This window comes from Phalacrocorax aristotelis, chromosome 6 (genome assembly GCF_949628215.1).
Source record: "Phalacrocorax aristotelis chromosome 6, bGulAri2.1, whole genome shotgun sequence".
NCBI classification, from domain to species: Eukaryota; Metazoa; Chordata; class Aves; order Suliformes; family Phalacrocoracidae; genus Phalacrocorax; species Phalacrocorax aristotelis.
In genome coordinates, this window is record NC_134281.1 from 31,917,881 (window position 1) to 31,945,730 (window position 27,850).

The window sequence follows — 27,850 nt, forward strand, 5'->3', positions numbered from 1 at the left end:
TGAAAAAAGGGAGGGAGTGATCCTCCATGGTTTGCAGGACTGATTCCGGGAATAAGTGGAAATACAGTGAGCAAAATGGATAAAAAATTATCAGGAACAGCAAGTGGAGCAGAACTGATGGAGAAAGTGTTCTGGATAGCAAGGAGCCATGGAGGAACAGGATGTATAGGCTATAGGTGTGTAACATGTACAGTGCCTGCGTGCCCCGGGTGGTGCGTGTGCCCAGAACAGCCGTGCCCCACCAACCCCCCGCTCCCCTGCCTTTCTTGCTGTCATATTTTTCCGAGACATTTCTGCGCTGTTCGGTGCTGACTCCTGCGGAGGTAGGTCGGCGTTGCACCAGCTGCCCCTTTGCTGCCAAACTTTGAGTGACGCCTGCTAAATTAAATCAACATTTGAGCGTTATTTTTTTTAATTAGGAATGTGTAAACATAGGGGAAAAAATTAACATGTTACTTGTGATAGCATGGTCATAGATACATTTTTAAAGGAGGTATATTGTTTAGGGCTAAAGATAGTCCTAGTAGCATGTAACATAATATATTTAGTCCTATTATATATTAATTTATTATAATAGGGTTGTATATTTTCTAAATATCTCTGAATATTGTAGGAATCTTTGCCACAGCATCCCGTGCATGGTGTCACAGCTCAGCATTTTTAATATATTTAAAATATGCCCCTTTCCTTTGATTTCACCCTAAAACGTCCGGGCCCTGCCCCGGCGCACGAGAACGCGACCAGCCCCGCTCCCTGCCGCGCAGGACGGGGTTAACTCCCGTTGCCACCCCATTGGCCGGCCGGAGGCGGAGCTCCCTCTGCCCCGCCTATTAGAGGCGGACAGCGCTAGGAGCCGACCTATGGGAGGGCACGCCGCGTTCGGTTGGCGAGGGGAAGGCGGCCGGCTGATTGGCCGCCGAGTGGAGCGGGGTAGGTGGGGCGGGCGGTCATTGGCCGCGGGGCGGGGGCGGGGTGCCGGGCGGCACCATGTTGGGGAGGTGGCGGGGGCTGGCGGCAGCGGCGGCGGCCGGGGCCATGGAGCGGGGGCCGCGGGGCGGGTGAGCGCGGCCGGGTGCGGAGCGGAGACGGGAGAGGGCGGTGTGGGCGGCGGGGGGAGGTGACTCCCGCCCCTGCCTGCGGAGCGGTGGCACCTGAGGGGCGGGCGCGCCCCGGCCGCCTTGCCCTGCTGTGCCCGGGGCACCGGCACCGGCCGGGCGGGCGGGGCGGCCGGCGGGCCCCGCTCCTCGGCACAGCGGCGGGGCCGGGCCTGCTCACCGGTGGGGGTCGGGCGCCTGCCGCCACCGGGGCTGGGTGCCGGCTGAGGAGCCTCACGGGGAGGGAGGGAGGGAGGGAGGAGCCGTTATGACCATTACGACCGTTGGCTGGGGGCGCGCCACCCCCGCGCAGGTGCGCGGCTGCTCCGCCGGGCCCGGGCCTGGCGCCGCCCGGCCTCCCGCCGAGCGGCCCGCGGGAGGGGGGTGAAGAGGAGGAGGAAGAAGCGAAGGTCGTTGTCAGGTTGTGAAAGATGAGGCGCGCGTCGCCGAGGAGAATCGCCGCTCGCAGTTGTCAAAGCTCTGGGTTTAACTGTTTTTAAAGGACATCTCTCTTTAAATCCTCTCTGGGTACAGATGTGCATCTTTCTGGATGCAGATGTGCACAAGCAGTGCAGCTGTTTCAGTTTTCGCTAGTTGAGGCCATAATACACAGGCGTGCTTTAGGGTCTGAGCAAATGAAAAAAAATGTAGAACATAGGCTCTAGTCTTGCAGTGAATTCCGCATGCATAGATCCCATCCAGTACTGATTACAGAGCAGGGTGTTAATACCATGGTCTTATTTTAATTTGAAAATGACTCTACATACCTCTTAACGTCTTTAAGTCTGACTGACTTAGTCTCAAGAAGATTTGTCTCCATTTGCAGTAGAAAATCTCAGTGTGTGAGGTGGATTTTGTTTTCTCGTATGTTAACGAAGTTGGCAGCTCAGTACTGATACCAAAATCTCTCTTCCTCTGGTTGGTTGTCAGCTGCCTCTCTTCTTGGGAGTAAGGGAAAGCAATTGGCACTATCTTATAGCAGAGGTAGGCTCATTGTTACTAAATATTAGATGGGTATAGAGACCTGCGTCAAAATTTTGGTGCCTATCTTAGGTATGAACTGAATAAACATAAGAACATCAAGGTCAGAAGGAAAGCTACAGGCTTTTCTTGCTGCTTTGACTTCACTTCCGAGCTGGACTAAGCTCCCTAAAACATTTCTGACTCACGTTGTTGTGTATCTGCCCGTGATGGTCAGGTGGAACTTCAGTAACTGGGATGGGGGTGAGGGAGAGTTGTTCCCTTAGCAGTGAAACTGGCACGTTTTCTGAGCAGGTCCCAGCACCCTCTGCTTCGGTCCTCTCGGCTCCTGCCCATGTCCTGTACCGTTCTGCTTTACAGTACTTTCAATTCTGTCCTTCTCGTACAGTGTTCCCAGCTCCCTCCGTGTACCAGCTGTGCGCACACTGGTTGCCCAGATGGCCGAGGCGAACAGACAACTGTTGAGCTAACGCTGCAGCCTTTCCCTCAGTGCTCGCCAGCTGCTAATTCCCAATAAACACGTAAACTCTGCCTTCAGAACATCTACTGTTCTCTTAGATGTGTTTGAAATTAGCCAAGGGTTCTAAAGCTTACCAGTGAGAAGCGTGATTATATAAACTTTGTTTCCATAGGAAACCATGCTCGAAGGAAACTTGTTCTGTGAGGAGAATTAATGAAGCCTGGTTTCCTAGGGGCTTGTTTTCTGCATCCTACTGTAGCAACTCCTGCCTGTCTCCTACTGCCCTCGGTCCCCAGGTGCTGTCTGTGTCCTGATCTGCCCCGTCTTTATTTGTGCAGCCAGCTGAGTTGGGTGTTGCTGTTTGCTGAGCAGCAGGCTGGCCGCTGGTGAAGGCTGAGGATACACACCAAGTCGTCCTTGGCTTCTTGAGGCTTCTGTTCTCCATCTGGCCAGCTCTTCTAGTAAAGCTCGTGGATGTATTCTGGCAGAACTGTAGGTAACAGATTCTAAAGTTACTGAGGAACATAAAGGGACAAGGTGGACAGACAGGTAGACAAAATTACTTCATTTCTCTCAGAAGTGTGAGAATATATCAGGTAGTTATTGACTTTAACAGTTGCAGGTAAAGATAATGTAGTGGTTAAAACGCTTGCAATTTTTCTATCTACGCTGCAGCCCTCAACTAGGGATGCAGTTGGGCACGTGGAAAGTTTGAGGATAGATTGTCGCAAAGATTTTGCCTATGGAGAGTGGGGGCTTTAACAGAAAAAGAGGTGGAGAAACAGCAGACAAGTAAATACGTGTGAAGCCTTGTGCACTGGATTGCTAAAGTCATGCACAAGCCAGGCAGGATACAGAGAGTGGAAGTGACAGAATGAGTCTGAAAAATCTAGGCAAAGGTCTGTGGGAGCCTGCCTGTGAAAGCTGAAATAACAAGGCTTGTGCAGAGAGGGAAAGTGTGAGCTACCGAGGAGTTGGCCAGAGAAGGGAGGATAGGAGGAATGATTGATCTGGTGAGACTGAAGTACATTTTAGGAAGAGGAAAATGTCACTACTGTATACAGTTTTTTCAATTTTCTGGGATTTACTGGAGAACTTTTAAAGACCTTTTCATAGGAGATCCCAAAAGGCATAGCGTATTTAGGAAGAGAAAACTTGCATTTAAAACAGGAGGTAGAGTATATTTAACCATATTTATTTCAGATTGGCATCTGTTTGAGCTATGATTTTTTGTGTGTGTCTCCTTGTGCTGACAGACCAAACCTTTGCCTGCCCTCAGACCTTATTTGTCATTTAGAGCATAACAAAATCCTTGTGCATTGTACATGTGTATTTTTGAGATAGCAGCTTTCTAGCTTTACGTTGTAAAAATAAGATTATGGTATGTGACATAGTGTTGGTCTTGTGACAAATAAAAAATGTTTTCTGAGATGTGCTCCTCTGCTAACTTTGTAGGCCGCTTTCAGAGGCTGTGATTTGCTGCTGTTTGTAGCAGGGAGAGTTTCATGCGCTTTTAGAACTGGGAGTAAAGTGGTATGATGTTGGTATTTGGTGCCACTGGGCATGCTTTAGTTCAGGCGTCTGTGTGCACAGTGACCCCACTGTGATATTTAGAAGACACTGTTACTTGGATATTGAATTGGAAGACGTGTTACTTGCTGAGAATACAGACCTGGCTGTAAGGAGAGACAAATTCATCAGAAAATATCCTGAAGAGGTAGTGAGAAACAAGAAGCATTTCTTAAGCAAACTTGCCAGTTGACTGCACTGTTAAAACACTGATGTGGTTGTTTTTTTCTGACTATTTTGTTTTCCTTGTTGATCAGGGGTATGGTAAAATGGTAGAGGGAGGCATGGTTTTCTGTACTTCTGTAACGCTGAGATGGAATTTGGGTGGTAAAGCAACAAAATTCTCTGGATTTTGTCTTCTGTTTAGTAATGGTAGCTGGAGATAATGCTAAGCAGGAACTCAGGAAGAAAAAAATATTAAAAAAAAAAACCGAAACCAAAACACTTGGGAAGGGGTCAGTGGCTGCTGCCCAACAGCAGGAGGGAATGAATGTGTGTTGCTCTGGGACTGTAGGTATACAGGGATGGCTCTGTCACTGCATCACATTAGCTGTGGTTGGAGGCTTAACACGTGTTTGAGTTCTGAAAACTTCACTTGGGTTTTTCCTTCTCTGATGCCTTCTGGTTCAAAGAGCATTGTTTTCTGCATCCCATATTCCCACAACTCTTATGCAGAAATAAGTGGCTCCTCTGTCCCTTGCCCCTTTTTGTGAAGCATGAAGACCCTCGCCTTATCCTCTCCTCCCGACAGTTTCTGTAATTATTTGCGTTTTGGGTCTCCTGAGATTATCCCTGGATTTACTTTTCTCATTGTCCTAGACCCTTTTGCCCTTTGTTCCACAGAGTTCTGCTCACAACTCACCCTAGTTTCCCCTTTTTAATTATTTTAAAATTATTTAGTTAGTTATTGTTTCATTTGTCTCTGTGGCCACCTTTCCCATCTCTGTATGCATTCTAGGACCAGATACACGCTTCCTGAGCTTTTATAATCCACTTTTCTAATTCAAGTCTTTTTCAAAGCCTTGTCCTTTTCTTCAAATTAACTTCTTCCAAAACTGGGTAAACACTTTTTTAGAACACCTCAACACTCTTGCCATCTTCAATTTAAAATAATAAAGCTTAAGTTCTTGCTCTTCACAGTAAACTTCTTCATGAAGGGCTTCATTTTTGTTGGCTCGTACAGCGAGGAGCATAATGTTGGCACCTAAGGAGTAATGTGCAGGCTCTGCAGCTCGTGTGTTAAATCGTTTTCATAGCAACCTCAGGGTGTCTTGTTGGTTGGAGAAAAGCAGCTGATGACTCATTTTGGCAGATGTCAGTAAAAAGTCAGAGCCGACTCACCTTCTTAAGGCTACAGAGAGCAAAATCAGGTGGGTAGGGGTTTAGTTGGGGTGTTGGGAATAATTGTGTAACCTCAGGAGAAATGTTTGGTGAGGATTGGTCGTTCAGTTAAGGGAATTACTGGACTGTCTTATAGCAATTTTTTTTTTTGTAAATTCTATCTACGTAGTTGGAGGTTTTCAGGCAAAATTAGTTTCAAAGCTGTCACAGAAGATAAACTAAGTAAATGACCCTTAATTTAAGCAGTGGCTCGAGTTGTATTCTCTTCTCTCTTGCAAAAAAGAATACCCCTAGAGAAACTTAGCATTCCTGAAAATCAGTCTAGGAGAGCGAGTGCCTACCTTGAGCTCCAAAGGTATGAAACATTTCTGTCCTGTGCTTTAGTTGGCCAGCAGTGGGCTTTGAAGCTTTCTTCAAATATATGTGTGCATGTATACATATACCATAATGAGTAACTGTTCTGAAATGAACTGTGTAACTTCTTACAAACTCTAATGGATTTTAAAAATGCATGAAAGTGGATCTTGATAATAGCAATTTTCAAATGATTTAGCATTACTAGTTTTAAAGAAGTGAAATTATAAAGTTACAATGAGAGGATACAGTTACAGCCTGATCTGCTTTGCTTGCTTGCTTAGCTTTAAGAATAGTATTATTATTTAGTGCTCTCCTGGGTGACTCTGTGTTTGCAGGAATGAGGGCTCTCAGGTCAGGTGCATCTTGTCTGTACTGCTCATTCTCATGCTTGCAGTGTGTAATGTGGAGATTGACATGCTCCTTGGAGAAATACAGGCTGCCTAAATAGAACAGAGGTGAACAATAATATGTTTTAATTTCCATATAGACATGTGATTTGTTGTCTTTCACTGCTAGCACAAGCACTTATTTTCCAATAGATTAAAATCAGTATTACATCATTAATGTGGGACCATAGTACTAGTTCGAGGCATCCCTGCGACTTGGTAGCCTTCTTTCACTCTACCTTACATGGGGTTTTTATATTGCTTTAAGTGGTTGCTGTCAACGTTAAACCACTTGTTCACATCTCAGTTTTAACTCATTGTCATTAGGAGACTTTCACTTTCTTTCCTGCTTCAGCAGACAGGTTTTTATAGGAAGTGTTTAAGAGGCAAAAGGTATAACTTGGGAAGAGCCAAACTGAACTGAGCTGTCTCCTGAGGCGGGGTAATGATGGCAAAAAAATTCAAATGGTCAGTGGGGCTAAAAGCCATGCTTCTATATCATCAGAGTATGTCACCTGAAGTTGAGTGGTGCTCAGCTTGGTTGCTCTGCTGAAAAGAGTGACTTTGAAAATAGAAAGGTCTGACAGCTTGTTAATGAATTTCCTTCCTCCTCTTGGTGGGCTCTTTGGGACTGTTTCCAAGTGGTTCGGCTGCTTAGTTTTTGGGCTGGCCTGGGCCATAGTTTTGCTTGCACATATGATGAATAGTGCTGCTGCCAGGAGAAACACTTGTTCTTGGCCTCGTGGTGTGCCCTCCTCAGATGCTTGTGAAACTACAGAGGAAACTAGATTTGGGGGAAGGAGTGCTGAAGCCAGAAATTAATAAATAAAAATGTTCAAGCTTTAATGCTGATCCAGTCTTTCATGGAGTTCATTGCGTGAAGATGGGAAGTAGGTGGAGGGCAGGGCTATTCTTTAGGTGACAGTGCTGACTTGAGTAACTTAAGGTGCCCCTCTGTAGATACTTGATAGGGCTTCTCCCACTGTTGGAGCTGCTGTGCTGCCCTCCATTGTCTCTCTGGTAGGGGGTTTACACACAAACCAAAGAAGGTGGTTAAAGTTTGGGTGGGTTGGCAACCTGGATCATTGAACCACCTTGCAGCTGGCTTGTATGAAGACTAACACTGACACACGGGAAGGTGGGAGAGCCATATAGCTGGGTGGTAGGATGGGTCTGCTATAGACCTAATGTAAATTTAAGGTTCTGTGGAATCATTCTTGGGCTTGCATGTGCTTTTATACTAGTACTCTTACATTGTGCCAAACCTGATTCTTCACTGATGACTTGTGCAAAGGATGTGCCTTACTGCCATCTGCTGATTGCCATGGCCTTAATCTTTGATGGGGATGTACCTCAAGGATATGCTCAGGCCCCTCAGAACTACTGTACCTCCCTGTGACCTTTGCAGGCAGGGCATGGTGTCCACATGACACTGAAGATGGCTGTGATCTGTGTTTGGCCAGCAAGTCATAGTCTGGCTGCCCTTTGGTTGCTGCTGGTAAATTAACTTACCCTGTGCAGCTTGTTTTTCCAGTGACATGATTAATAATGACTGGTTTATACGCTTATTGTTAAATCACATGAAAAGGCTTTTCTATATTAGTCCTACCACAGCTCAGGGTGTCATTTGTGGTTTCCATGATTAGCACAGCTTGTGCAAAGAGAAATCTCTGTTGGCTCTGAGCATTCCTCAGAGGTGCGCCTTAGTATCCATGTCCGTTTGGGTTTTGACTACATTCAACTAATACGAACATAATCTCTGTTCTCATGATTGAAATACAGTTGATTAACTGTGTGTTATGTGGTCCTTATACGCTAACACTCTACTGGCAAAGACTTGTGGAGGCATGAGACATGTCCTGCAGCCCATTGTGAATATGGAAACACAGATGTGGCTTTAACTGTGTTGTAGGTAAGGTTTCTGAGAAGAGGCAGTATTAGTGTTTTGGGGTTTTTCTTCTTGTTAATTTGGTGTTGAGATTTACAGATACCCTGTATATTTTTGTGGTCACTGGTTTTACAGTTGACTGCGGAAGATGCGTAGTTAACCACAAGGAAGTACAGATGGGGCCCTTTTTTTTGCTTTTTTTTTTTTTTAAAGAATGGGAAAAGATTGGTAAATTATAGTGGCAGCAAATGAAAGGCAATAAACGAATTAAGTCTATTCTGTCCTTATGCCTCGTACCTTCAGGAAACTAGGCTGTGCAGCTGGTCTCCCTGGTTGTCAGATGCCGGGAAATCTACCTGGGAACTCTCTCTTGAGGGACAAATCCTTAGGAAACCAGACATTGTGGGTTCTCTTACTAATGGAAAAGTGATTTTGAAATTGGAGCCTTAAACTACAATTCTCTGCAAAAGTCTTGCCCATGGTAGTTGCAGCTGTGATGATTCCGGCTGTGTAGAGATGCTATCAGGCTATTTTCCTTTTCGTGCAGCTCACCCAAAGGCCACAGGAAGACAGCAAACCCCATGTGTTTTAACAGAAACGTTTGGGCTTTAGGGTATGAGTGCAAATAAATGCAGACTTATGTTCTAAGAATAAACTTGATTTTGAGTTTGGTGGGATCTGCAGGAATGCAGTTTAAGTTTGTGTTTTGTTTATTTTTAGGGGTACCAGGAGATGCTTCAGTGGCAACACCTCTTTCACAATGCAAGTTATGAATGAAATTCACTAACTAACATCCCCTTCCTCACCCTGATCTCCAACAGACTTCCTGTAACGCTTGGAAGGAAAGAGTCAGGGGAGAAGGGTTGAAGGTCACCATGAAGCTAAAGCAGCGAGTTGTGCTGTTGGCCATCCTCCTTGTCATCTTCATTTTCACAAAAGTTTTCCTCATTGACAACTTGGACACCTCAGCTGCCAACCGGGAGGACCAGCGCGCCTTTCACCGTATGATGGCAAGCCTCCATGTAGAACTGGACCCCCGACTTGACCATACGTTGCAGTCTCCTTGGGAAATTGCAGCCCAATGGGTGGTGCCCCGGGAGGTGTATCCTGAGGAGACACCTGAGCTAGGGGCTGTTATGCATGCCATGACAACAAAGAAGATAGTGAAAGCTGATGTGGGTTACAAAGGGACCCAACTGAAAGCTTTGCTAATACTTGAAGGAGGGCAGAAGGTTGTCTTCAAACCCAAGAGGTAAATATTACTTTCAATGACTGAATTAATAACTGCTTTATATACATATTTTTTTTTTACCTCCATGCATTAATGTTTAAGTTACAAATTTACACGTAAATTTTTTATTTATGAGGCGGACAGTATAGAGCCTTGCTGGTCCCCTAGTAACATTAGGTTGCTGTGCCAACTGTCTCTCAGGCTGTATAGCTTTGATGCTCGAAACAGCCTGTCTTTAGGTGAAAGGAATAATCACTGTGTTCAATCCTGAGGGAATGTTGGTTAAACCTGGTGTTTCTGAGGAGTATCTTCCTGATTGTGGAAGAGGAGGTTCTGACAGTGCAGAGACAAGTCTTGCCTACATTTTCTGAGTAAGGGTCATGTCAAACTGCCATGAGAGAATGCAGTTCAAGAACAGGGAAGAAGTGAAAGTTGACAGTGGTCTTACAAGTAGATCTGGGTGTCTGGTGTAGCTCTGTGAAGACTCTAAAAATGGCTTGGTAGGTCAGAGTGAAAGCCCCTGAGTTTCCTGTCTGCCAACAGTGAATACTGAAGTAGCAATGTAAGAATGGGTGGGTAGTGATACTTCCTTGGTATGGTCTTTGCTTACAGTGATCCACAGGGAAATTTGGCATGATTGAACATTTATGAAGAGTCTTGTGCACGTCTGTAAATCTTTTTGAACTGTTTGCCTTCAGGGAAAAGGAGAAGAAAGATAGATATAAAAAACAGTGAGGCAGCTGTGTTTTATGGAAGTGCGCTGCAGATGTAGTGTTGTCATCCCGGAATGAGTACATCTCTTTCCAAAGGATATTGGGTTGAGCAAGCGTGAAGTTTTTCTGTTATGTTAATGAATGATTAGAGAATGAGAAAAAAAGATCTGCCCTCCACTTCTTGAATTCACAGCCCTGTTTCTGTATGGTCAATTACTGGTCTGGCTGCAACTTCACTGTGGGGCTGGGCTCTGTTTAAACAGTGTGAACTTTTCACACAGAAGTCTTGGTGGCACAGCAGGCGGCTCGTCCAATAAATGCAGTAACAAGACGTGGCATTTCTATAGTGCTTTTTGTATAAGTGAGCGCTGTAATGCATTTCACCAAGCATTAAATTACATTCCCATAATGGAATGTCTGTGCAGGCGAACACAGTGACTATGCTCCATCAAGGACACGTGCAGCTGGGACTGTTTATAGGAGTGCTAGACAGTATGGCCCTAGCCATACTGGTAGACTTGTGTTCTGTTTGTGACTGCTGAATAGCTAGGCTTGTAGGCAGAGTCGTGTTCTGTCATTGCAAGATAGTCTAGCTTTTGACCTGAAAGGCACGTGAAAATTACTGCTAAAAACCATTTTAGTTACTGGTTGGGGAAGAATGAATTCTCTTGGTTTGCTACCTTTGCTCAGGAAAGAGCTAGATGCCCACTGTACATCTTGGAAGCAAGAAGTTGGTTGTGTTTTACCAATAAGTTTTAGCTCTGCAGCTTTCAAAAGGTGACCATATTTTCAAAAGGCCTGACTCGAAGGATGTGTTCTGAGGGTTAGTTATCTTATTTCAAGACTACTTGAAATCCAGCCTGAGTTATTAATGATTAATAGTTGCTACCATCACATGCCAGTGGTATATGTGAAATAAGATACTTATTTAGAGTACGTTCCCATTTGGCAGGAATCTGCCAAATCCTCCTCCCAAAAACTCCATACCATCCTGCACTGGTTGACCTGCCTTGCTGAGAAGCTAAAGTATTTGTGAGACTGATGAAATGGACTGTTGTCTTGCCCCAGATCTTCTCTGAGCAGGGTTCAGACTTCAAAGTTTGAGCACAAAGAACTTCTCTCACACTGTCGCTCCTACTGCTTGAACCCCAAGTCTGTTGGAAATAATCCAGTTTACATAATTTGATATATAGATGGAAATGAGAAGATAGCTAATCTAATTTGGCCTTGCTTTATTTGAAAATGTATTGCATTTCACCCATTTTCTTGGTATTGATTGTGGTATTTTATGCTCATCTGAAGCATGCTTCTTAAGCAGTATCTAGACCTGATTCAAATGTCATGAATCTCAGAAATTTGTGTTTGCTTTGACTATTTAAGTAACATCTATTAAATAAAAAAGCCCACTGCTTCACAAAAATATGCCATTGTTGTTCTAATGAGCATCTAATTTCTATTTCTTGCTGTTCATTATGTCTTTTCTCCACCAGAATAAAGGGAGGTTTTATATCTAGTATTGTCCTCAGGTTCATGCTTGCTGATCTTCTAGCTACAAAAGATTGCATTTGGCATTTCTTCCACAATATCAGATTGTATTTTCATGTTAATCTACAATGCATTCTAACCCTGAAATCGTTTGTGGAGTTGCTGCTTCCCATTATAAGTACTCCCCTGTTCTGTAGCTGGGTCTGTGCTCTCTGTTATTAGATGTGACTTGGCATATGGTTGAATTAAAACTCATTAGTTTGAATGGCCACCACTTCCCAAGCTCTTGAAACCACTGTACGTTACTGACCTTTCGTCCTTATTTACAACCTCAGCAGTCTGTACGCTATTTAATCTCATTAATAATTTTTTCCCTCTCCCACTGGCAATCATTTTGAAAGTGACCCAGAGTCCATTTAACGTAGCACTGTTATTGCACTTGTACTCTGAACAGCAGAGTTGACGGGAATCCCGCATGAATCACTTTATTTGACTTATTTCAATTACAGATATGCCAGGGATTATGTAGTGGAAGGAGAACCATATGCTGGCTATGACAGACACAACGCAGAAGTGGCAGCCTTTCACTTGGATAGGTATGGAACTATTGGGTTACCTGGTTTTATTGTCTCTGGTAAATGCTTTTTCACAGTTGGGGAAAAATGGGGTCCCTTGAAGACTACGACTCAGATGTGAGCTATTTCTAAACTGGCCAACATATCACATTGATGCCAAAAATAAAAATTATTAGCTTTTTTTGTGAAACTTCATTTCGAAGATCTGTCTAACATTTAAGATTTGTTTGAGAAATCTGAAAGGGAGAATGAGCACTGAAACCACTGATATTTCATAGTATATGTAACAAAGAGCTTAGCCAAATCCTGTGGAAGAGTCTGAAATGCTGCATGTATGTGCTGAGTTGATGTCCAGTATGCTAAAAAGTTAAGTCTAATGTCTAGACTAACTATAAATCATTACATCCTACAGGAAAGACAGCTCTTCATATAGTAATTCTATTCAGGGGTGTCCAAGTGGTTTTGTGGACCTGAGCTGGAGGTGCAATTACCAGGAAAAAAAGAAAAAACAACAAACCCAACTTTCTGGGACATGCAAAGACTGGGACAGAAATTATCAAACACTGAATGTTGGTAGTTCTGAAACACGAGTGAAAAGTGCAGTTTCATCTAGAATAAATGAGCACAGTCTTGGTTTCCTCATTGTAAGAGGACTATGTTGACACTTTGGAGAAGATCTCTGAGGATAATTAAAGATGTGAAAAATTCTTTTATGAAGAGTCTTAAAATCTTGGGAAAGGGAATAAGGAGGGACAAATACAACAGTGTGTTGAATGGTTGAACATAAACTGAGGTTTTAGTCTTCCTTTCCTAGTACATAAATAAGAGGCTCATCACTGACTGAATTCATAGGTGGTAAAAGATATGTTAGTCCTAATTCAGCTGTGGAACTCATTGCACAAGTAACGTGAATTAGTAATTTTAGTTGGGTAGAACTAGTTGTGTAATATCCATTGCTGCTGTTCCAATCTTCAGGTAGTGGGCCAAAATCAGGGTATTTTAAGACAAAATAAATTTAAAAAAGAGATGTAGCCAGATGTCTGTTGTCCATTTCTGCTTTCAAGAAAAATGCACGCTTGTGCTTACCTGAAAAAGCAATGCTCAAACATGGTTAAGCAAAAATTCAAAGCCTTTTTCCAGTGTCCAAACCCCTCTTTCTTAGCTCTTTGCTTTTTCTTTGGCTGTGTTTTGGTGCTTGTTTCTCTGGCCTTTCTCCTCTCTTCGTGGCTGTGCACCTCTGTGTTCTTCAAGAATACGTAGCACAAGCCTCCTGCCCACATAACTTTAGCATGCACCTTTGTTTTGAGTGGTGACAATTATATATTTTGCCTGAGGATGCCATTGTTTCAAGAAGGACCTGAAAAATATTGTGTTTACCAGTAATGGGGAGGTTGTGCTATCCAGGATACTGGCCTTTCAGCTGGAGGCCTGAAAATACACGGACAGGTTTTCCAGATCCTAGGCTCTGTGCTTATTTACTCGGAATGCCTGCATTTTCTCAAGCTCTGCATAACTGTCTGTATTGGCTATGAATTTTGTCTTTATCCATACAGGATTTGTTCAGGCAGACATTTTGTGTTGCCCTTTCTTAGAGGTATTTTATACCTATGGAAGGGGACTTGTTGAATATCTAAAACAAATACTTTGCAGCTGTTCGAGTGACTCTCCCAGTATCTCTGTGGAATACAGATTGTCCCTTTTTCAGAAGGGGCAGTCTCTTTTGGAAATGCAAAGACTACCAAAAGGGTATCAAAAGTACATTAAGAGAGTTGGGGCTGACATTTTACTGATGTTTGTACTCCTCCTATAAGCGCTTTTAAAATTCCATTACAAATACCCAAGTCATTTGTGGTCACAGAGCAAAGGCTGTGGCAGACACGGGAGTGGAACCTGGATCTTTTGACTGCAAGTTCTATAATTATTCTTCCCTCCTGTCTTTTTTTTTCCTGACACTTCAGGCACATTCAGTTTCGTTCCACCATTCTCTCTAGCCCCTCATGCCAAACAAAATAACTCTTAGATTGTTTAATTTCAAGTATAATTGAATTGGACTTAAACTTACAGTTTGTGGGAATTACCATCTATTAAAATGTTAAGTGATCTTTCCAGGTGACCAGCCCAAAGGCTACGTGGTTACTGCTTCAGCCTGTATACAAGACAGATGATGGATATTTCTGGTATGAGGTCTGATTTCTGAGAGTTGGAGCATGGTACATCCTGTGTTGCTCAGCTGCAAATGCTCTAATAAAGGAGTGTCACTGATGGCATATAAAGCAAGTTGAACATCCAGGCTCTTCAGAAAAATGAGTTTCCTTACCTTGCCGTGGAGAAGAGGAGGTTGCTGCAGGGTTCCAGCTTTATTCTTTGGTCTCAGTCATCTCAATTTCAGATAATGGCACAGAGACTGTGTTTTTCTTGTAATTTAGAACTGCTGCCTGTTGCAAATTCTCATGTCGTTTTTTTCACCCCAAATCAGAATTCTGGGTTTCCGACGAGCTCCACTGGTGGTCGGCAGGTTTGTGAATCTACGTACAGAGATCAAACCAGTAGCCACAGAGCAGCTTTTGGGTACCTTCATGACTGTGGGTAAGTGGATTCCAGGGATTGTGCAGCAAAGTAAAGAAAAACGTGTTTAATGGGGCAAAAGAGCTATGGGAATCTGACACAGTTATACAACAGTTAACTATGATACAGGAAGCTGGTAAGTCTATCTCTGTGCCGAGGGGGATTGTAATGCTTGTATAACCCCACTTGGCAGGGGAGGAGGGCTTGATGTTCTCCAAGCAGTTTTTCCTCTCTGATTTCTCTGTGTTCCCTCATGCTGCTGTTACAGATGGGATTTTCGTTATTTTTTAGTAAGAATTTTCTATTTGCTATCAGAGGTGGTTAGAGAAGTCTGTGATTAGACCTGAAAGGAAAAAAAATTGAATTGTATTTAACAGGAACACAGTGGTGATTTGGGATTATTTATAGAGCTGATGCATTGGTTGGTATTAGATGTTGTTTGTGCTACATCAGAGTCTGCTGAGCATTCATAACTAAATGTGTCAGAACTTCCGTATGTTGTTTACAGTAATAATGCTGTGAAGGGCACTTAATGGGAATTATTAATGAGAACTCCTACCAGGTGGTCATTAAGCACCAAGAAATGTCTTATGCTGCAGCCTTAAATCCTTCAGGCTTTCATAAAATATCCAATTATTAATCTTTTTTTTTTCACTAATAAGAAGGCTCTAGAGATGGTTGTTCATTACAGCTGATAAATATATGTGCCTGTGTATATTTCTATTACAAGCACTGCTGGTAGTCTCACCTATTAAGTTCACCTTACACTTTCAGTTACAAGGTGTAACTTTCAGATGAGAGTAGCTCTGCCTTGCCAAACTCTTTTTGCATTCAGAATAGGTGTCTGCCTCAGACAGACTTTACTTTTTCTAATTTCAGCCAAGATAACTAAGAAGTTTTCTAGCAGAAATGCTGACTTGAAAAGTATGGCTCCAGAAATTTTCATTGCCTTTCCTTAGAACTACGTGTTTTGCAGAGCATGAACCAAAGAAATGGGTGGATGTGGGGAGAAGGATCTTATCAACCCAAATTTGACCAAGTTTCTGAGGTTTTGAAGAAAAGATAATTCATGCATACTCAGTGCAGATTTGCTAGAGTTGCAGCTAGAATCTCAGAGAATTCTGTCTCTTGCTAGACCTGCTGCAGGCCGTGGATAGGAAGAGGGATTTGCAGGGCTTTTCATACAAATAGGAGATCTGGTCTGCTGCAAGCTCTGTGTTGTAAGTGATCATCTCTCTGATGTCCTCAGGTTGTCTAACTGGGATACTAGGAGCACAGGGGCTGGGTCTGGATAGAGGACTGCAAAGGAGTGCTGGCTGGCTAAGAATTGTGATGTGGGATTTGGGCTCATGGTGTAAGGATGGAAAATGAAAAATACATCAGTCAGTGAGGTGGGCCTGGTTTGGGGAGGATGTTGGATATAGAGCTGAAAGAAGAAAGGGCAGGGAATGAGTGGAATCACAAGGAAGTGAAACGTAGGTGAAGAATGTTTTGGAAGAACATCTGTGAATATGGAACTGCAATTAACTTGGCAAGAGTCAAGCGAAGGCAGGTTGTAAGGGTGAAATAGAAAAGGTTAAGCTGAAAATATTAATCTAGGTTATGTAGATCACTGTATGCTACAGATATATAGGCCTTAATGGACTAAAGACTGCAGGGTTCTGTTGTTCCTCTCCTGTCAGAAGACACGCGTGAAACTTTTGACAGATCTGCATTCCTAGGTCATATAAGAATGACAGCTTGTTTGTGTTTCCTCTGCTCAGTCAGCTCAAGTAACTGAGATGGGGGCAGGTCTCAGGGCTCCAAATCCATCCTGAGTTCTGCTCAGTCTTTTTTCATTTGTCTCTTTTTGGTCAACTTTAAAAAAAAAGTGAGAAATCTGACAAATGAAGTGTGAAATTTAAAAAACAAGGAGTGCTCAGGTTGCAAGACCAAGGTCCTAAGGACTAGGAAGGGATCACAAAACCTTGTTGATAGTGCAATGTTGTATTAACTCTGTGTGATAAAACCATTAGAAAATATAATTACTCTCTCCTTTGAATATTAGTCTTTAATGTTGCTTTGCATGAATAGATGTCTGTTTAGTCCCTCGAGCCTCTGCCTCTGAGATGGGAAGCATGAGGTCAAGTGCAGTGAAATCCTATTGCAGGGAAGGCTCTGCTGCAACAGTATGCTCCTGAATTTCAGTTGGCACCCATTGGATTAATTTCTGCTCTTTTGATAGCTCTTTGGGGTTTTTTTATTTTTTTTAAAGGTAATAACACTTGCTTCTATGGCAAGTGCTACTACTGTCGGGAAACAGAACCAGCCTGTGCAGATGGGGACGTTATGGAGGGGTCAGTGACCCTGTGGCTACCAGATGTCTGGCCTCTTCAGAAGCATCGGCATCCATGGGGTAGGACTTACCGTGAAGGCAAACTTGCCAGGTATGAGAACATGATAGGATTATTCTTTATACATGATAATTTGTACTAGGATTACCCTTGCAATACAGTGGCTAATTAAGGAGCAAGTGTTCTCAAAACCTGGAGTTTCGCTGACAGCTTTCTTGTTATGACATTAGAAGTCAGGAATTCTAGGATGAGATTTAAATTAAAGTAAGCAAGAAAGAAATCTTTGTTGTTTTCCGCAATGATACTAAGCTCTGTAGAAAACTACTTCTTGCCTGGAGCATAACTCTACCATACAATCACTCCAAGCTCTGAAAATCTTGGCCCCGGGCAAACCAAAACTCTTCTCTTGTGCTGCTAGACCTTCTTTTGACACTGTGCCTCTCTGTGGCCCACTAAAATATGGCAACCCCATGCTGTTTTCTGCCAGACCTGATTTCATGGTCTTTGTAGTTTGTTGTAAAAAGTTGTGGAGCTGGTTTAGCTTATGTAGGTAGGCACCAAAAAGTTCTCTTTGCTTTGCATACCATCAGTATTTGGTGACCGTGCACAGCATCTAAAGAATGCTTTCAGAGAAGGACAAACATGGGATCTGGCAAGCTTGTACAATAGAGGTAACGTATCCAACTATTTCGGTTGGAGATGTGTTTGCTATGACCAGAGCAGATGGTTTTGAGCTTAGTAAATTTTTCGAAGTCTCTGTCCTGGGCAGGTGATTAGAAAGATATTTTTAGGCCTTGATCTAAAATATCCATTGATTTCCAATGATGTGATTGTTCTCAGAAGGAATATCATCCAAAGGCTTCACTGAATTGTTTTAGAGTATTAAATATACAGTTTGATTTTTAAGCAGCAGATGTTATCTCCTTTTTAGCAGGTCAAAATGAGCTGTATTTTGTACACGGTAAATTGCAGTAATTAATCGACTTAATTTCTTGGAGGTGTTTCTTTTTTTGAGAGGCTGTTTTTCATCATAACCTGCCTGCTTATACCGGAGTTTACCCTGATACCTATGCTGATTTGATATTTACTGTATTTTAAACTTACTTGCTCTTGCCTCATTCTGATGGGGTTGCATGGTTCTGTTGTTTAGCACCTTGTCATGTTGCTCTTTTCACTTTGAGAGTATCAGGAGAATTAAACATTCTAGATGTCATGCTCTCCTTTTTCTGTGTCTGGTAATTATGGAAAATAACTCCGTAGGAATTTTTTTCCCAATCTAGCTGCTTCTACTCTGTCCTGAGTTGACCTTTTGAACATAATTCATGTAATCACATTAGCGTACGTAATTTTTAATGGACGTGTAATAGATAAAATCCCTGACCTTCAAAGTCCTATGCTAATACAATATAAATGATCAGAAATAAATGTTGGAGAAAGGTCTATCTTGAAAGAGTGAATGAAAAATGAGAAGAGAGAGCATAGTAGTCTGAAAAATTGTTGCAAGGAGATTAAGTACTGACCTAAAGTAAAATGCAGGAAAGGGAAACACGTGAGGGAGAGAGAGGTGTAGAATAAAAGACGTGTATCCAGTACAAGGAGGAGTGTGTTCTGAGACTTTTGCCTTGTGGGTTTGTGCTGTAGGTTAAATGTGAGTTGGACCTCAGTGCAAAAGAAAGAGGGAGCTAGAGACAGCATTTGAGGAGTGTGTGTGGCGTGTTAACAAAAACACTGAGAAGATAAAATTTTGGCCACCCTGATTTGGATAACTGGAGGAAAGACCACGATATTGGGAGCTTAGGTTCCAGACCTCTAGAAGATGAGGTGGGGTATGTGACAGCTGTGCCAGTCTGATCTTCTCCCTGCTTTTATGACTTCCTGCATTTTTGAGCATGTCAGTGAGTCTCTAGCTTGTTTTGTCCATTTCTGACTCCAGTTCACAGATGGTTTAAGGCATTTCCAACCTAACTGCTATTTTGTGAAGGATTGTTTCCGATGTTACAAGGAAGATGTTACAGATGTACTTATTGTTTAGGTTGACAGATGGAAAGGATACACCAGAGATTTGGCTGTTTTTAGTGGTGGTGGTGAATAGCTTTGAAAACTGTAAATGTAAGAAAACGAGAAAATTTAAAATCCTAGTTTTGGAGAACTGAGACATGATATCTGTGTTATAAGGCCACGAGTACATGCCTAGGTTATATGTAGAAGGAGAGGAGGGAAGAGGGAAGCTTGAAATCTTGCCATTGGAGAAGAAGTTGAGAGGTTGTGAAAGGAAAGTGGGGAGAAAAGAGACAATTGTGAGCGAAGGAGAATGAACGCATAAGAGGCCCTTTTCAGGACAGAAGAGGTCATTACTAACTGTCATGAGGTTATTTGCATTAGAAAGAAAAAATGAAGAGGGTCACTGGAAAGCAAGACTGATGGAAGCCAGTCACGGCTATGCATACAGACACAGTACTTGAAGTCCTTCAATAGGAAATTAAGGGAGGCGAGTCACAGTGGCAATCTTGCTGTGAGGCAGCCTGACCACTGCTGAATTCTGAGCAATGAGGAAGCAAACTCTGACCTTGTTTTCTGTAGGAAGATGACGTGTAACCTGGCACTGAAACTACAGCTTCTTCCATATACTTGGGTGTTAGTACAGGATTTACTTTTTTAATAAAACACTTTTGTCTAGCTGTTTCTTCTTTGTATAGCCTTGACTGCTGTGCTCACTTTTTCTTTACGCACTCATAAGTGAATAAAGGGGCAGCAATAAATACCGTTGGTGTGCAGTGATGATGTGCAAAGATTTGATTGTTGGTGTGCAAAGATTTGATTTGTTTTCTCTTGATGGCCCACAGGTGGGAGTATGATGAAAGCTACTGTGATGCTGTGAAGAAGACTTCACCCTATGACTCGGGCCCCCGTCTCCTTGATATCATTGATACCGCCATATTTGACTATTTGATTGGAAATGCTGACCGGCATCACTATGAGAGTTTCCAGGATGATGAAGGAGCCAGCATGCTCATTCTCTTGGATAATGCCAAAAGGTAACAGAAATCCTGGTGGCCAGGCAGTGGGTGAGCACAAGGGTATATATTTATCTGCTCTGTATCTCTCTGTTTTTTCTCACTATTTTTTTCATTAATAGCTTTTGTGCTAAAAATCCAAAGCTTTCCTTCTTATCAGAAATCACTCACCAAATATTAGGGCCCTTCAAAGGCCATCGTGCTTACTCTGTGCTCTAGATACTGTGACTGCCTTGGGCAAAGTCTCACTCAAACTACAGAAATGCATAAATTAGTACAGTATGACCTTTTTTTCCCAAGCAACTTTCAAAGGTTTGTTTGTATGTCTCCTCCTATCCCCAGAAAAGACTCTTCCTTTTCTGCTTTTAATTAATGAAAGATTAAAACCTTCAGATTTTTTTATGTACTAGTGACTATTAGTGAGTGCCACAGTAAAAGTAGATCTTTTCAAAATGTGTCTCTGAGTAATTTGGCATTCCCTGCCTTCTGGATCTGTCTGCTCTGGCTTTAAAAGGTTAAAAGATTAAAATTGAGATAAAACTGATACTGAGAGCAAAATAGGATGATGTCCTGAGTGTGGACGTTAACTATTATCAAAGCAAAAATGAAGCATGTGGTAACTGAGAGGAGTTGATGAGAAGTCCTTCTTGAGGCCAAACTTTATTACTAAGCATATGTGTTTAAAATGTGAGGAGTTCTGTCTTTGCTATAGTTTTTGTATGTTGGCTGGTATAGTTTAATATAAAAATCCTATTGAAGATATGGTCTTGTTTAATCATAACAATTTGCTCTACAATTTGCAGGCCCGTAAGTAAATTGTTTTCTTGAAAGCTTAAGTAAAGTTCTTTCAGCTCCTTTGAGATAAGGGATAGGGGGACTGTTTTTTTATAGAATCACAGAACATCTCAAGTTGTAAGGGACCCACAAGGATCGTCGATTCTAACTCCCTGCTCTTTGCAGAACTACCCAAAACTAAACCATATGACTAAGAGCATCGTCCAGATGCTCCTTGGTGCCGTGACCACTTCCCTGGGGAGCTTATTCCAGTCTTAAAGCTACTGATAACAGAATTACTTGAGCAGAGTAATGCCAGACTCCTAGAGTAAGTTACCTTTATTGAAGGGCAAGTTCTTTGTTGAAAACGGTACTACGAGGGGCGTGAAACTATTTAAAAAAAATTTAAAAGCACATGTTTAGGTGAAGCTTGAAATACTATGAAATCCTTTTGGCAGGCTTCCCTTAGAAAGTGTGATCATGAAATGTTAAAAATTGATCACCTTGTTTTGTTGGACTGTTGATCTGAGCTTGGCCATCTAAACCAGCATGTGGCTGTTGTTTTGTTCATGCCCTGTCCAGCTGTGTCAGGCAGGCCATGCTCCTGCTCTCTACGTCCAGAATACCAATAATTCCTTTCCCCTGCTTTGCAAGATGAGCTTAATTTCTAAACTCCTCTGAAATTTGTTTCTAAGGTGCCTTGGTGTGATAAAAAACTAGGTATGCTGGTGTTGCTTCCGTTTATCTGGTATGTTAGCTGATGCTGTTGAGAGTTATAGCTGCAATTGGTCATGGCCTGCTTTTATTGTAATTTAAATGATTTGAGCCGTTGGAGCATGAAATTGCCTAGTATTGATTTTTTTTTTTAATTCTTTACAAATCTGTTGATGTTGAAAACAACATTAGGAGTTCAACTGGTTCACTTGGTTTTAATTTCGCTTTTCAGCTTTGGAAACCCTGCCCTGGATGAAAGAAGCATCTTGGCTCCTCTTTATCAGTGCTGCATGTAAGTGAAATGCAGGGATCTTGTTCACTTTTCATATGCAATTGCTGCCCTTAGGTGTGCAATGTAATTAAGTTTGAAGCCTTCTGGCAACCTGAAAATGTTCACTCAGGTACATCACACTTTCTTTTTTTGGGATACTATGTTCATTTGATGCATTGTCACTGCTCAAGAAGCTGAGAAGTACATTTTTATTAAGGTAGTAAATCAGATGGTAGGCGGTTGGAAGTAGTCCCACCTCAAGGTCACTGGTTCAAGTCTATCCTTAGTCAGTATGACAGGTACTTTGCATCTGCAGCTGTCTGCTTCCAGCTTCTGCTGAATAGAAGTTCACATCACAGTTTGAGTTCTCCCTGACAGAAGCTAAGGACTTAACGTGTCTTGCAATTTAACTACCTTTGTTTCCAAATATTCTGTCTAAACAAGACTACAGGGCTGCTCAGGGTGCTTCTTTCAAAGTGAAGTTTGTAGGGTTTTTGCAGGATTTTGTTTCTGCTTTGGCCTTGTGAGCTGTGTTTTTGTTTGTTTTATTTTTAGAGGCTGTGACTTGTTGATTTCTGATTTCTGTGGCCACTTTCTCACCAGGCCATTGCTACTTCTCATTAGCAAATAGATAAGAGTACCAGGAAGAAAAATACTGTTACATCAGTTTCCTGCATTTGTTACTTCAAGATAACATTAACGCCTTTAAACTTTCCAAATTAAACATCTAGTTGAGAGTTCCTTGAGCTTGTCCTTGGAGGGTTCTGTCTCACACATTCCTTGGGGCCTGTGAAACCTGGGAACATCACAGAAAGCCTGAGCTCTCACCCGCTGCTAGTGCTAAGCAAGGCTGTATGCATGCCATAGTACACCTGGCCTACATTCTGCAAGATTCTTGCAGAATCCATATGGAGAACAACTGAAGTAAATTATTTTCAAATTCTTTAGTTTTCCTACATTGTTTTTAAACACATTTTTTATTTCCTGTTTCATGAGGATCTTTAGGAGTCTTTTTCATCTAGATTCTCCCAAATGCAACCAGAAGAGAAGTTTACCTATGTAAGAGATGTGCCAGTTTCCCGCTTTTCACGTATCCTTTCTTTCTGATACCAGGTGAATGCCATATAAGTCGTCATAGGTACAACTGGTTTAACTATAGTTTGTTACAGCAATGTTGCTGGTTCTTTGGAGGCCATCACAAGTCAAGAGTTTAGACCAGTGGTGCTAAAACACAAAAATTTGGGGAGAATCCCAAGAGACTTCACAGAACAGGGCAGTTTAGACGGGCTGATGTGAACAGGTTCAATGGCCAATGAACCAGAAAGGTCATTGCTGTGTTCACTTTCCGTGGAAGTTCAGTCAACTAACTTGTGTCCTTTGTGATTAATTGTTGGTCAGGGATGCTCTTCCTGAGGTCATGTCAGTTTTGTTTTTGAATTAACAGCCAAACTGTTAATTTTCTTTCCTTTTCAAACTGTCTGGGAAGCCTCAGGGCTGAAGAAGTTCCATGCTAGCAGTTGAAAGCGTTCCTGTGTAACGTAAGAATTATACCACATTAGATTCTTCCTTCTTCGCCTTTAGTTTCCAAGTTTCACTTAGATATTGCATATAATGCAGTTATACCTGGACCCCCCATGCCAAAACCACTTCTGTAATAAGACTCATTTCTGTTTAAATAAAATCATGATGTGTAGGGAAATAGACAGGGATCGGCAACCAGAAGATCACGCGCTGTGACGGAAAGATAGACTCCTCCCCATAGGAGTGGCAGGTACAGGAAGCACAAGAGCTATATAAGCGTGTGACGCAGTTAAATAAACGGACATTTTGCATCCATCATATTGATGTCTGTGCATCACTGTCCCCAGGGTGGGTAGAGCCCTGTGTCCCGGAGATGTGCGGCCCAAGGTAAGTTCTCCCACAGAAGCGTACAGCAACAATGATGTAACAGGCTCCCTCAAGAGGTTGGCTTTTGGTATTGCTGATGGGACTTTAGCTGGACAGTGGTATGATGATGTCTTTGTTTCTTTCTTCTGCAGCATCCGGGTTTCTACCTGGAACAGACTCAATTACCTGAAGAATGGAGTGCTGAAGTCTGCCTTAAAAACTGCAATGTCGCATGACCCCATCTCACCAGTGCTTTCTGACCCTCATCTGGATGCCCTAGACCAGCGGCTTCTCAGCATTCTGGCTACAGTGAAGCAATGCACGGACCAGTTTGGGCCAGATGTTGTGCTGGTGGAAGACAGGATGACACTGTCTCATTTGTAATTATAATGGAACACAGATGAAACTCCTTTTTTAAAAACAAACAAACAAAAAAGTGATAGAAAAACAGCACAATCAGTTTGGAAGGGCTGTGGCCAAGATGGACTGAAATGAACAGGAAAGCTTCCGAGCCAGAGAAACAGAGGTGACGCTGGCTTTTACCTTGGGCTGACAGCAGTGAGAGATGGGAAGTTGGAGCTTTGGACGGCTCAGTACCCGTAGTCGCATCTTGGCCGTTGTGGTGTGTCCATTGCCGGCAGTGGACATTGCACTGGATAACAATGGCTCTTGATGTTGGTGGAAGCGCGTGGAATACAGACACTAATTTGTGGACTGAATCTAGAGGGGACAAATGGAGATGAACAGTACGATCCTCTCCCCTTCTCTTCCCCACGTATACTCTTGGGAGTTTTTGTCTGATTCAGGGTTGTACATAATCAGCTGTGAGCTGGTTAGGCATTTTACTGCTTCTTTAGAGAAAGAGGAAGTGGTGAATAAAATAATTATTAGACTGAAGAGTTGTGCCACCCCCCCGGGGGTGGGATGTTCTTCTGAATGCCATTAGGGATGGGAGAGGGGACCTCTGCTGCTCAGTTGTCCTTTCCTCGATAAAAAGCTGGGAGCAGGGTTTGCCTCATATGATAATGCTTCAGTGTTTTTGCTGAAGCCCTATCGATTTATCCACAGGGTTGGAGATTTAGGGGAGGTCAGGGTGGTTATACAGCACTTGGTAGTTAAGGGGTTAAAGTTTCCATGTGTCCTGTCACTGTTTTGCATTTATAAGGAATCTGACAAGGTCTGAGTAGAGGAAATATCCTTGCAGTCTTCTGTCCATATTAACCAAATTGTCATTGTAGCTGAGGAGGGGGACAGAATCTGTCCTTGGAAGCAGGTTCTGTTTAGCGAGGGCACACTGCTTACTGTATGTCCTGTTGAATGTGGGGAATCTGGGCGCGTTGCACTGGCAAAAGTGAGGTGTATTGCTGGACTTCCCCAGCAACCAACAGCCATGGGCAAGGCCCCAAAGAGTAGAGAGAACCCTGAGCTGTGGTCTTTCCTCATCCTCTCATATGGAGGGAGCTTCTTGCTGCTCAATGTTGTAATTACAGCTCAGTGCTGCTGTTTTGTGGAACACCAGCAGTTTTTCAGTCCCACTGTCTGCCTGGGCTGGCTTGTGGCTGAGCTCTGAGCACTTCCAGTAAGTTTTCCGCCTTCCCCAGCTGCTTCCTGCAACAACCCCCACTGTAATGCTCTGACATTGGGGATGGGGTGCTCACTCCTAATGGTTTTGCTGTAGATGGGGTGAGTCGGTGCAAGCGAGCTTTTCAGGGCAGACTTGTAGCACTCATCTTGTGCTAGTCCTGTCGTCCTTCAGCACTGCATCAGCCTGCACTGTGGGTGAGCTTGCGGCCCTAAAACTTGTCACACTTGTGGTAGGTCTGCATCTGTGTCTCCAGAAGGGAAACAGCTTTGTCATTACATTTCCAAATTTAACAGGTTTGCATCAATTTTTCAGTTCAGACAGCGTGGTCCTTAGAACTAAGGTAAGAGTTCACTTCCCAAAGTGACTGCGTATTATTGAACTTGTGAGCAGCAAAATGTCAGTTTAAGACCTATTCTTTGATTTGTGTCTCAAAATCTTTCTAGCTCTGCAGTAGTGTGGCAGGCAGATAAAAAGCTGTTTCCTACTCTTGCACCTGCTGCCATACCTGATCAAAGAGGTGATGAGTGAGAGAGTTTATTTTTAAAATGTAGTTTTATTTTGTCATTGCCTGAGCAGAGTATCTTGAAAGTAGAATACAACTGTTTACCTGAAATTTAATTTTATGTCCTTCTAGATCTCTTGGCCACATCACAGACCCACCGCACAGTCGGGATGGGATGTGGAGTTATTTATTGGTGTTACTAATCAGGACTGTAACACACAGCCAGCTTTTAGGACACTGGTGTTAAGCTAGTGCCTGTTTATTGCTGTACTTGGTAATACAACACATGCTTCAGAAGCCAGGGTGCTTTGGTGAGTTTAACCCACAGCGAGGATTGTGCCTTGCAGGTTCTCTTAGGGCAGAAGCGAGTGCACTCGGGTGACGGTGAGTGTGGGCAGGAGCCAGGCAGGGATGGCCCTGCTCCCTCGCTGGCTGAGCTGGCCTGTTGCTTGGCTCGCTGTCAGGTTTCGGTGCTTGAGTGAGACAGTGTTGGGAGGTACCCTGGGCAACAGTTAGGTGGGTAGTGAACGCTTTTATTCAAAAGCAGAATAGATTCATACTGAGGCATTTTGGCATAAACCGTTTCCCAGGAAATTGAAAGTGATTTATGCAAAGGGGAGACAGTGAAGCAAATGGTAGTGGTCTGCAGCAATTTCAAAAGCATGTTCTTCTCTTTGAGCTTAATCATGAGCACTTAATATTTTGGGAAGGATCTACCTAAATTTGAAGTTTTGATTTATATTTGTTCGCTCTTGATAATTTAGATTGGATTTAATAATGGATTCCAAAAAAAGTCTTTCTGTCCTTATGAAATTAGTGTTCAGGGCTTATGTATTGCTTGTTCCTGGGGCTCTAAGCTGAAGCTTTTGCCATAGGGTGGAACCTGGGTTAAGTATTTCCCCGGTATGAATGTCAAAGATTTAAAAGTACTGTATTGGTTTAATTGTAAACAAAGGGTGTGAAGTCCAGCATCATCATTAGGAGGAAGCAAGAAATGGTGGCGGTTTTTTCTTCTTTTTTTTTTTTTTTTTTTGTCACGTTGACACTTCTGGTCACTGTAAATGCCACTGGAGCTTGGTGTTCTGCAGCAAGAAAGAAGAATAAATTCCTGTTTTACCCAAAATCAGGAAGATCTGATTTTGGCCTTGTGATTATCTCTGGCGTTTTGGCGGTGATTCTTTTGCCTGAATACAGAACCCTGAGAAATTTCAAATTGTAGCCATTGCAAAGGAAATTAAGAAGCAGCACCCACACGCAAACAGGGTCAGCTTGAATTTCTGAAAAATACCATCATTTGTGAGGCAGGTGCTGTGCTCTGTCGATGAGGTTTTCATGACACCTTCTAATTCTTGTTCACTGTGCACACCGTAATTCGCTGGCTCCAGATGTTACAAAATGGTTGTGTTGTGGATACTAGTAATATCAGAGTGCTTGAAGCACAGAAATCAAGAACTAATTAAAAAAGAGAGCATCATCAGCCATCTGCTATTTATCTCCTCCTTCCTAAGTCAGCAGTTGGGCTGGAGGAGCCACTGAAGTCAGCTCCTCTTCCAGCAGCTAATGAACTGGAGTGTGTCATGCCAAACAAACTTCAACTGAAAAATACTAATTTATTAAGAAGGTAATTTATTTGCTGTGGCAGCTGGAGCAAGGTGCTTGAAACAGGCACCCCTCCTGGAGCTGTCAGAGGATTGCCCCTGGGAGCAGCTGCACAAATGGAGGTTGCTAATAAGAAAACAGAATGCAATCATGACTTTCTACTTGTATCCCCCAGGGTCAGATTCCACATAAAGCGACATTGTGTGAATAAAGATTTTAATAAAGCAACATTGATGGATTGTTTAAGTCTTTCTTCCCCGTCTGTCTCTCTTGTTCCAACATGTGGTGGGCTGAATGTTTAAAGTGTTTTGCTACTGATGTTTCATGGTTATTTCTTCACTACCAGTTATCAACGGCATTTATTCCAGTCACGTATTTCCAAGAATGGGGCCAAATGTGCAGGTTGTTTGCCAGAGCCTCGTTGGTAAGGAAGGATGTGTTTCAAGAAGTGTCCCGAAGTGATACAAAAGAACAACGTGCCTAGTTTTAGGTGGTCTTCAGTCAGCTTTTGAAAGCGCATCCCAAG

The 27,850-nt window shown here is 42.8% G+C and overlaps 1 protein-coding gene across 2 annotated transcripts; it reads left to right on the forward strand.

Moving 5' to 3' along the window:
* Positions 1-977: 977 nt before the first annotated feature.
* On the forward strand, positions 978-27,570 carry FAM20B (FAM20B glycosaminoglycan xylosylkinase). Of its 2 annotated transcripts, none has more exons than XM_075096890.1 (8): positions 978-1,058; positions 8,797-9,328; positions 12,015-12,101; positions 14,557-14,666; positions 16,900-17,071; positions 19,822-20,013; positions 21,713-21,772; positions 23,791-27,570. In XM_075096890.1, exons 2-8 carry the CDS (start codon positions 8,952-8,954, stop codon positions 24,020-24,022), a joined length of 1,230 nt encoding a protein of 409 aa, XP_074952991.1. In that variant the 5' UTR covers positions 978-1,058; positions 8,797-8,951; the 3' UTR covers positions 24,023-27,570. The 2 variants fall into 2 exon arrangements, with proteins under 2 accessions (XP_074952991.1, XP_074952992.1); XM_075096891.1 differs by having other exon boundaries at positions 995-1,058; positions 8,898-9,328.
* Positions 27,571-27,850: the final 280 nt, after the last annotated feature.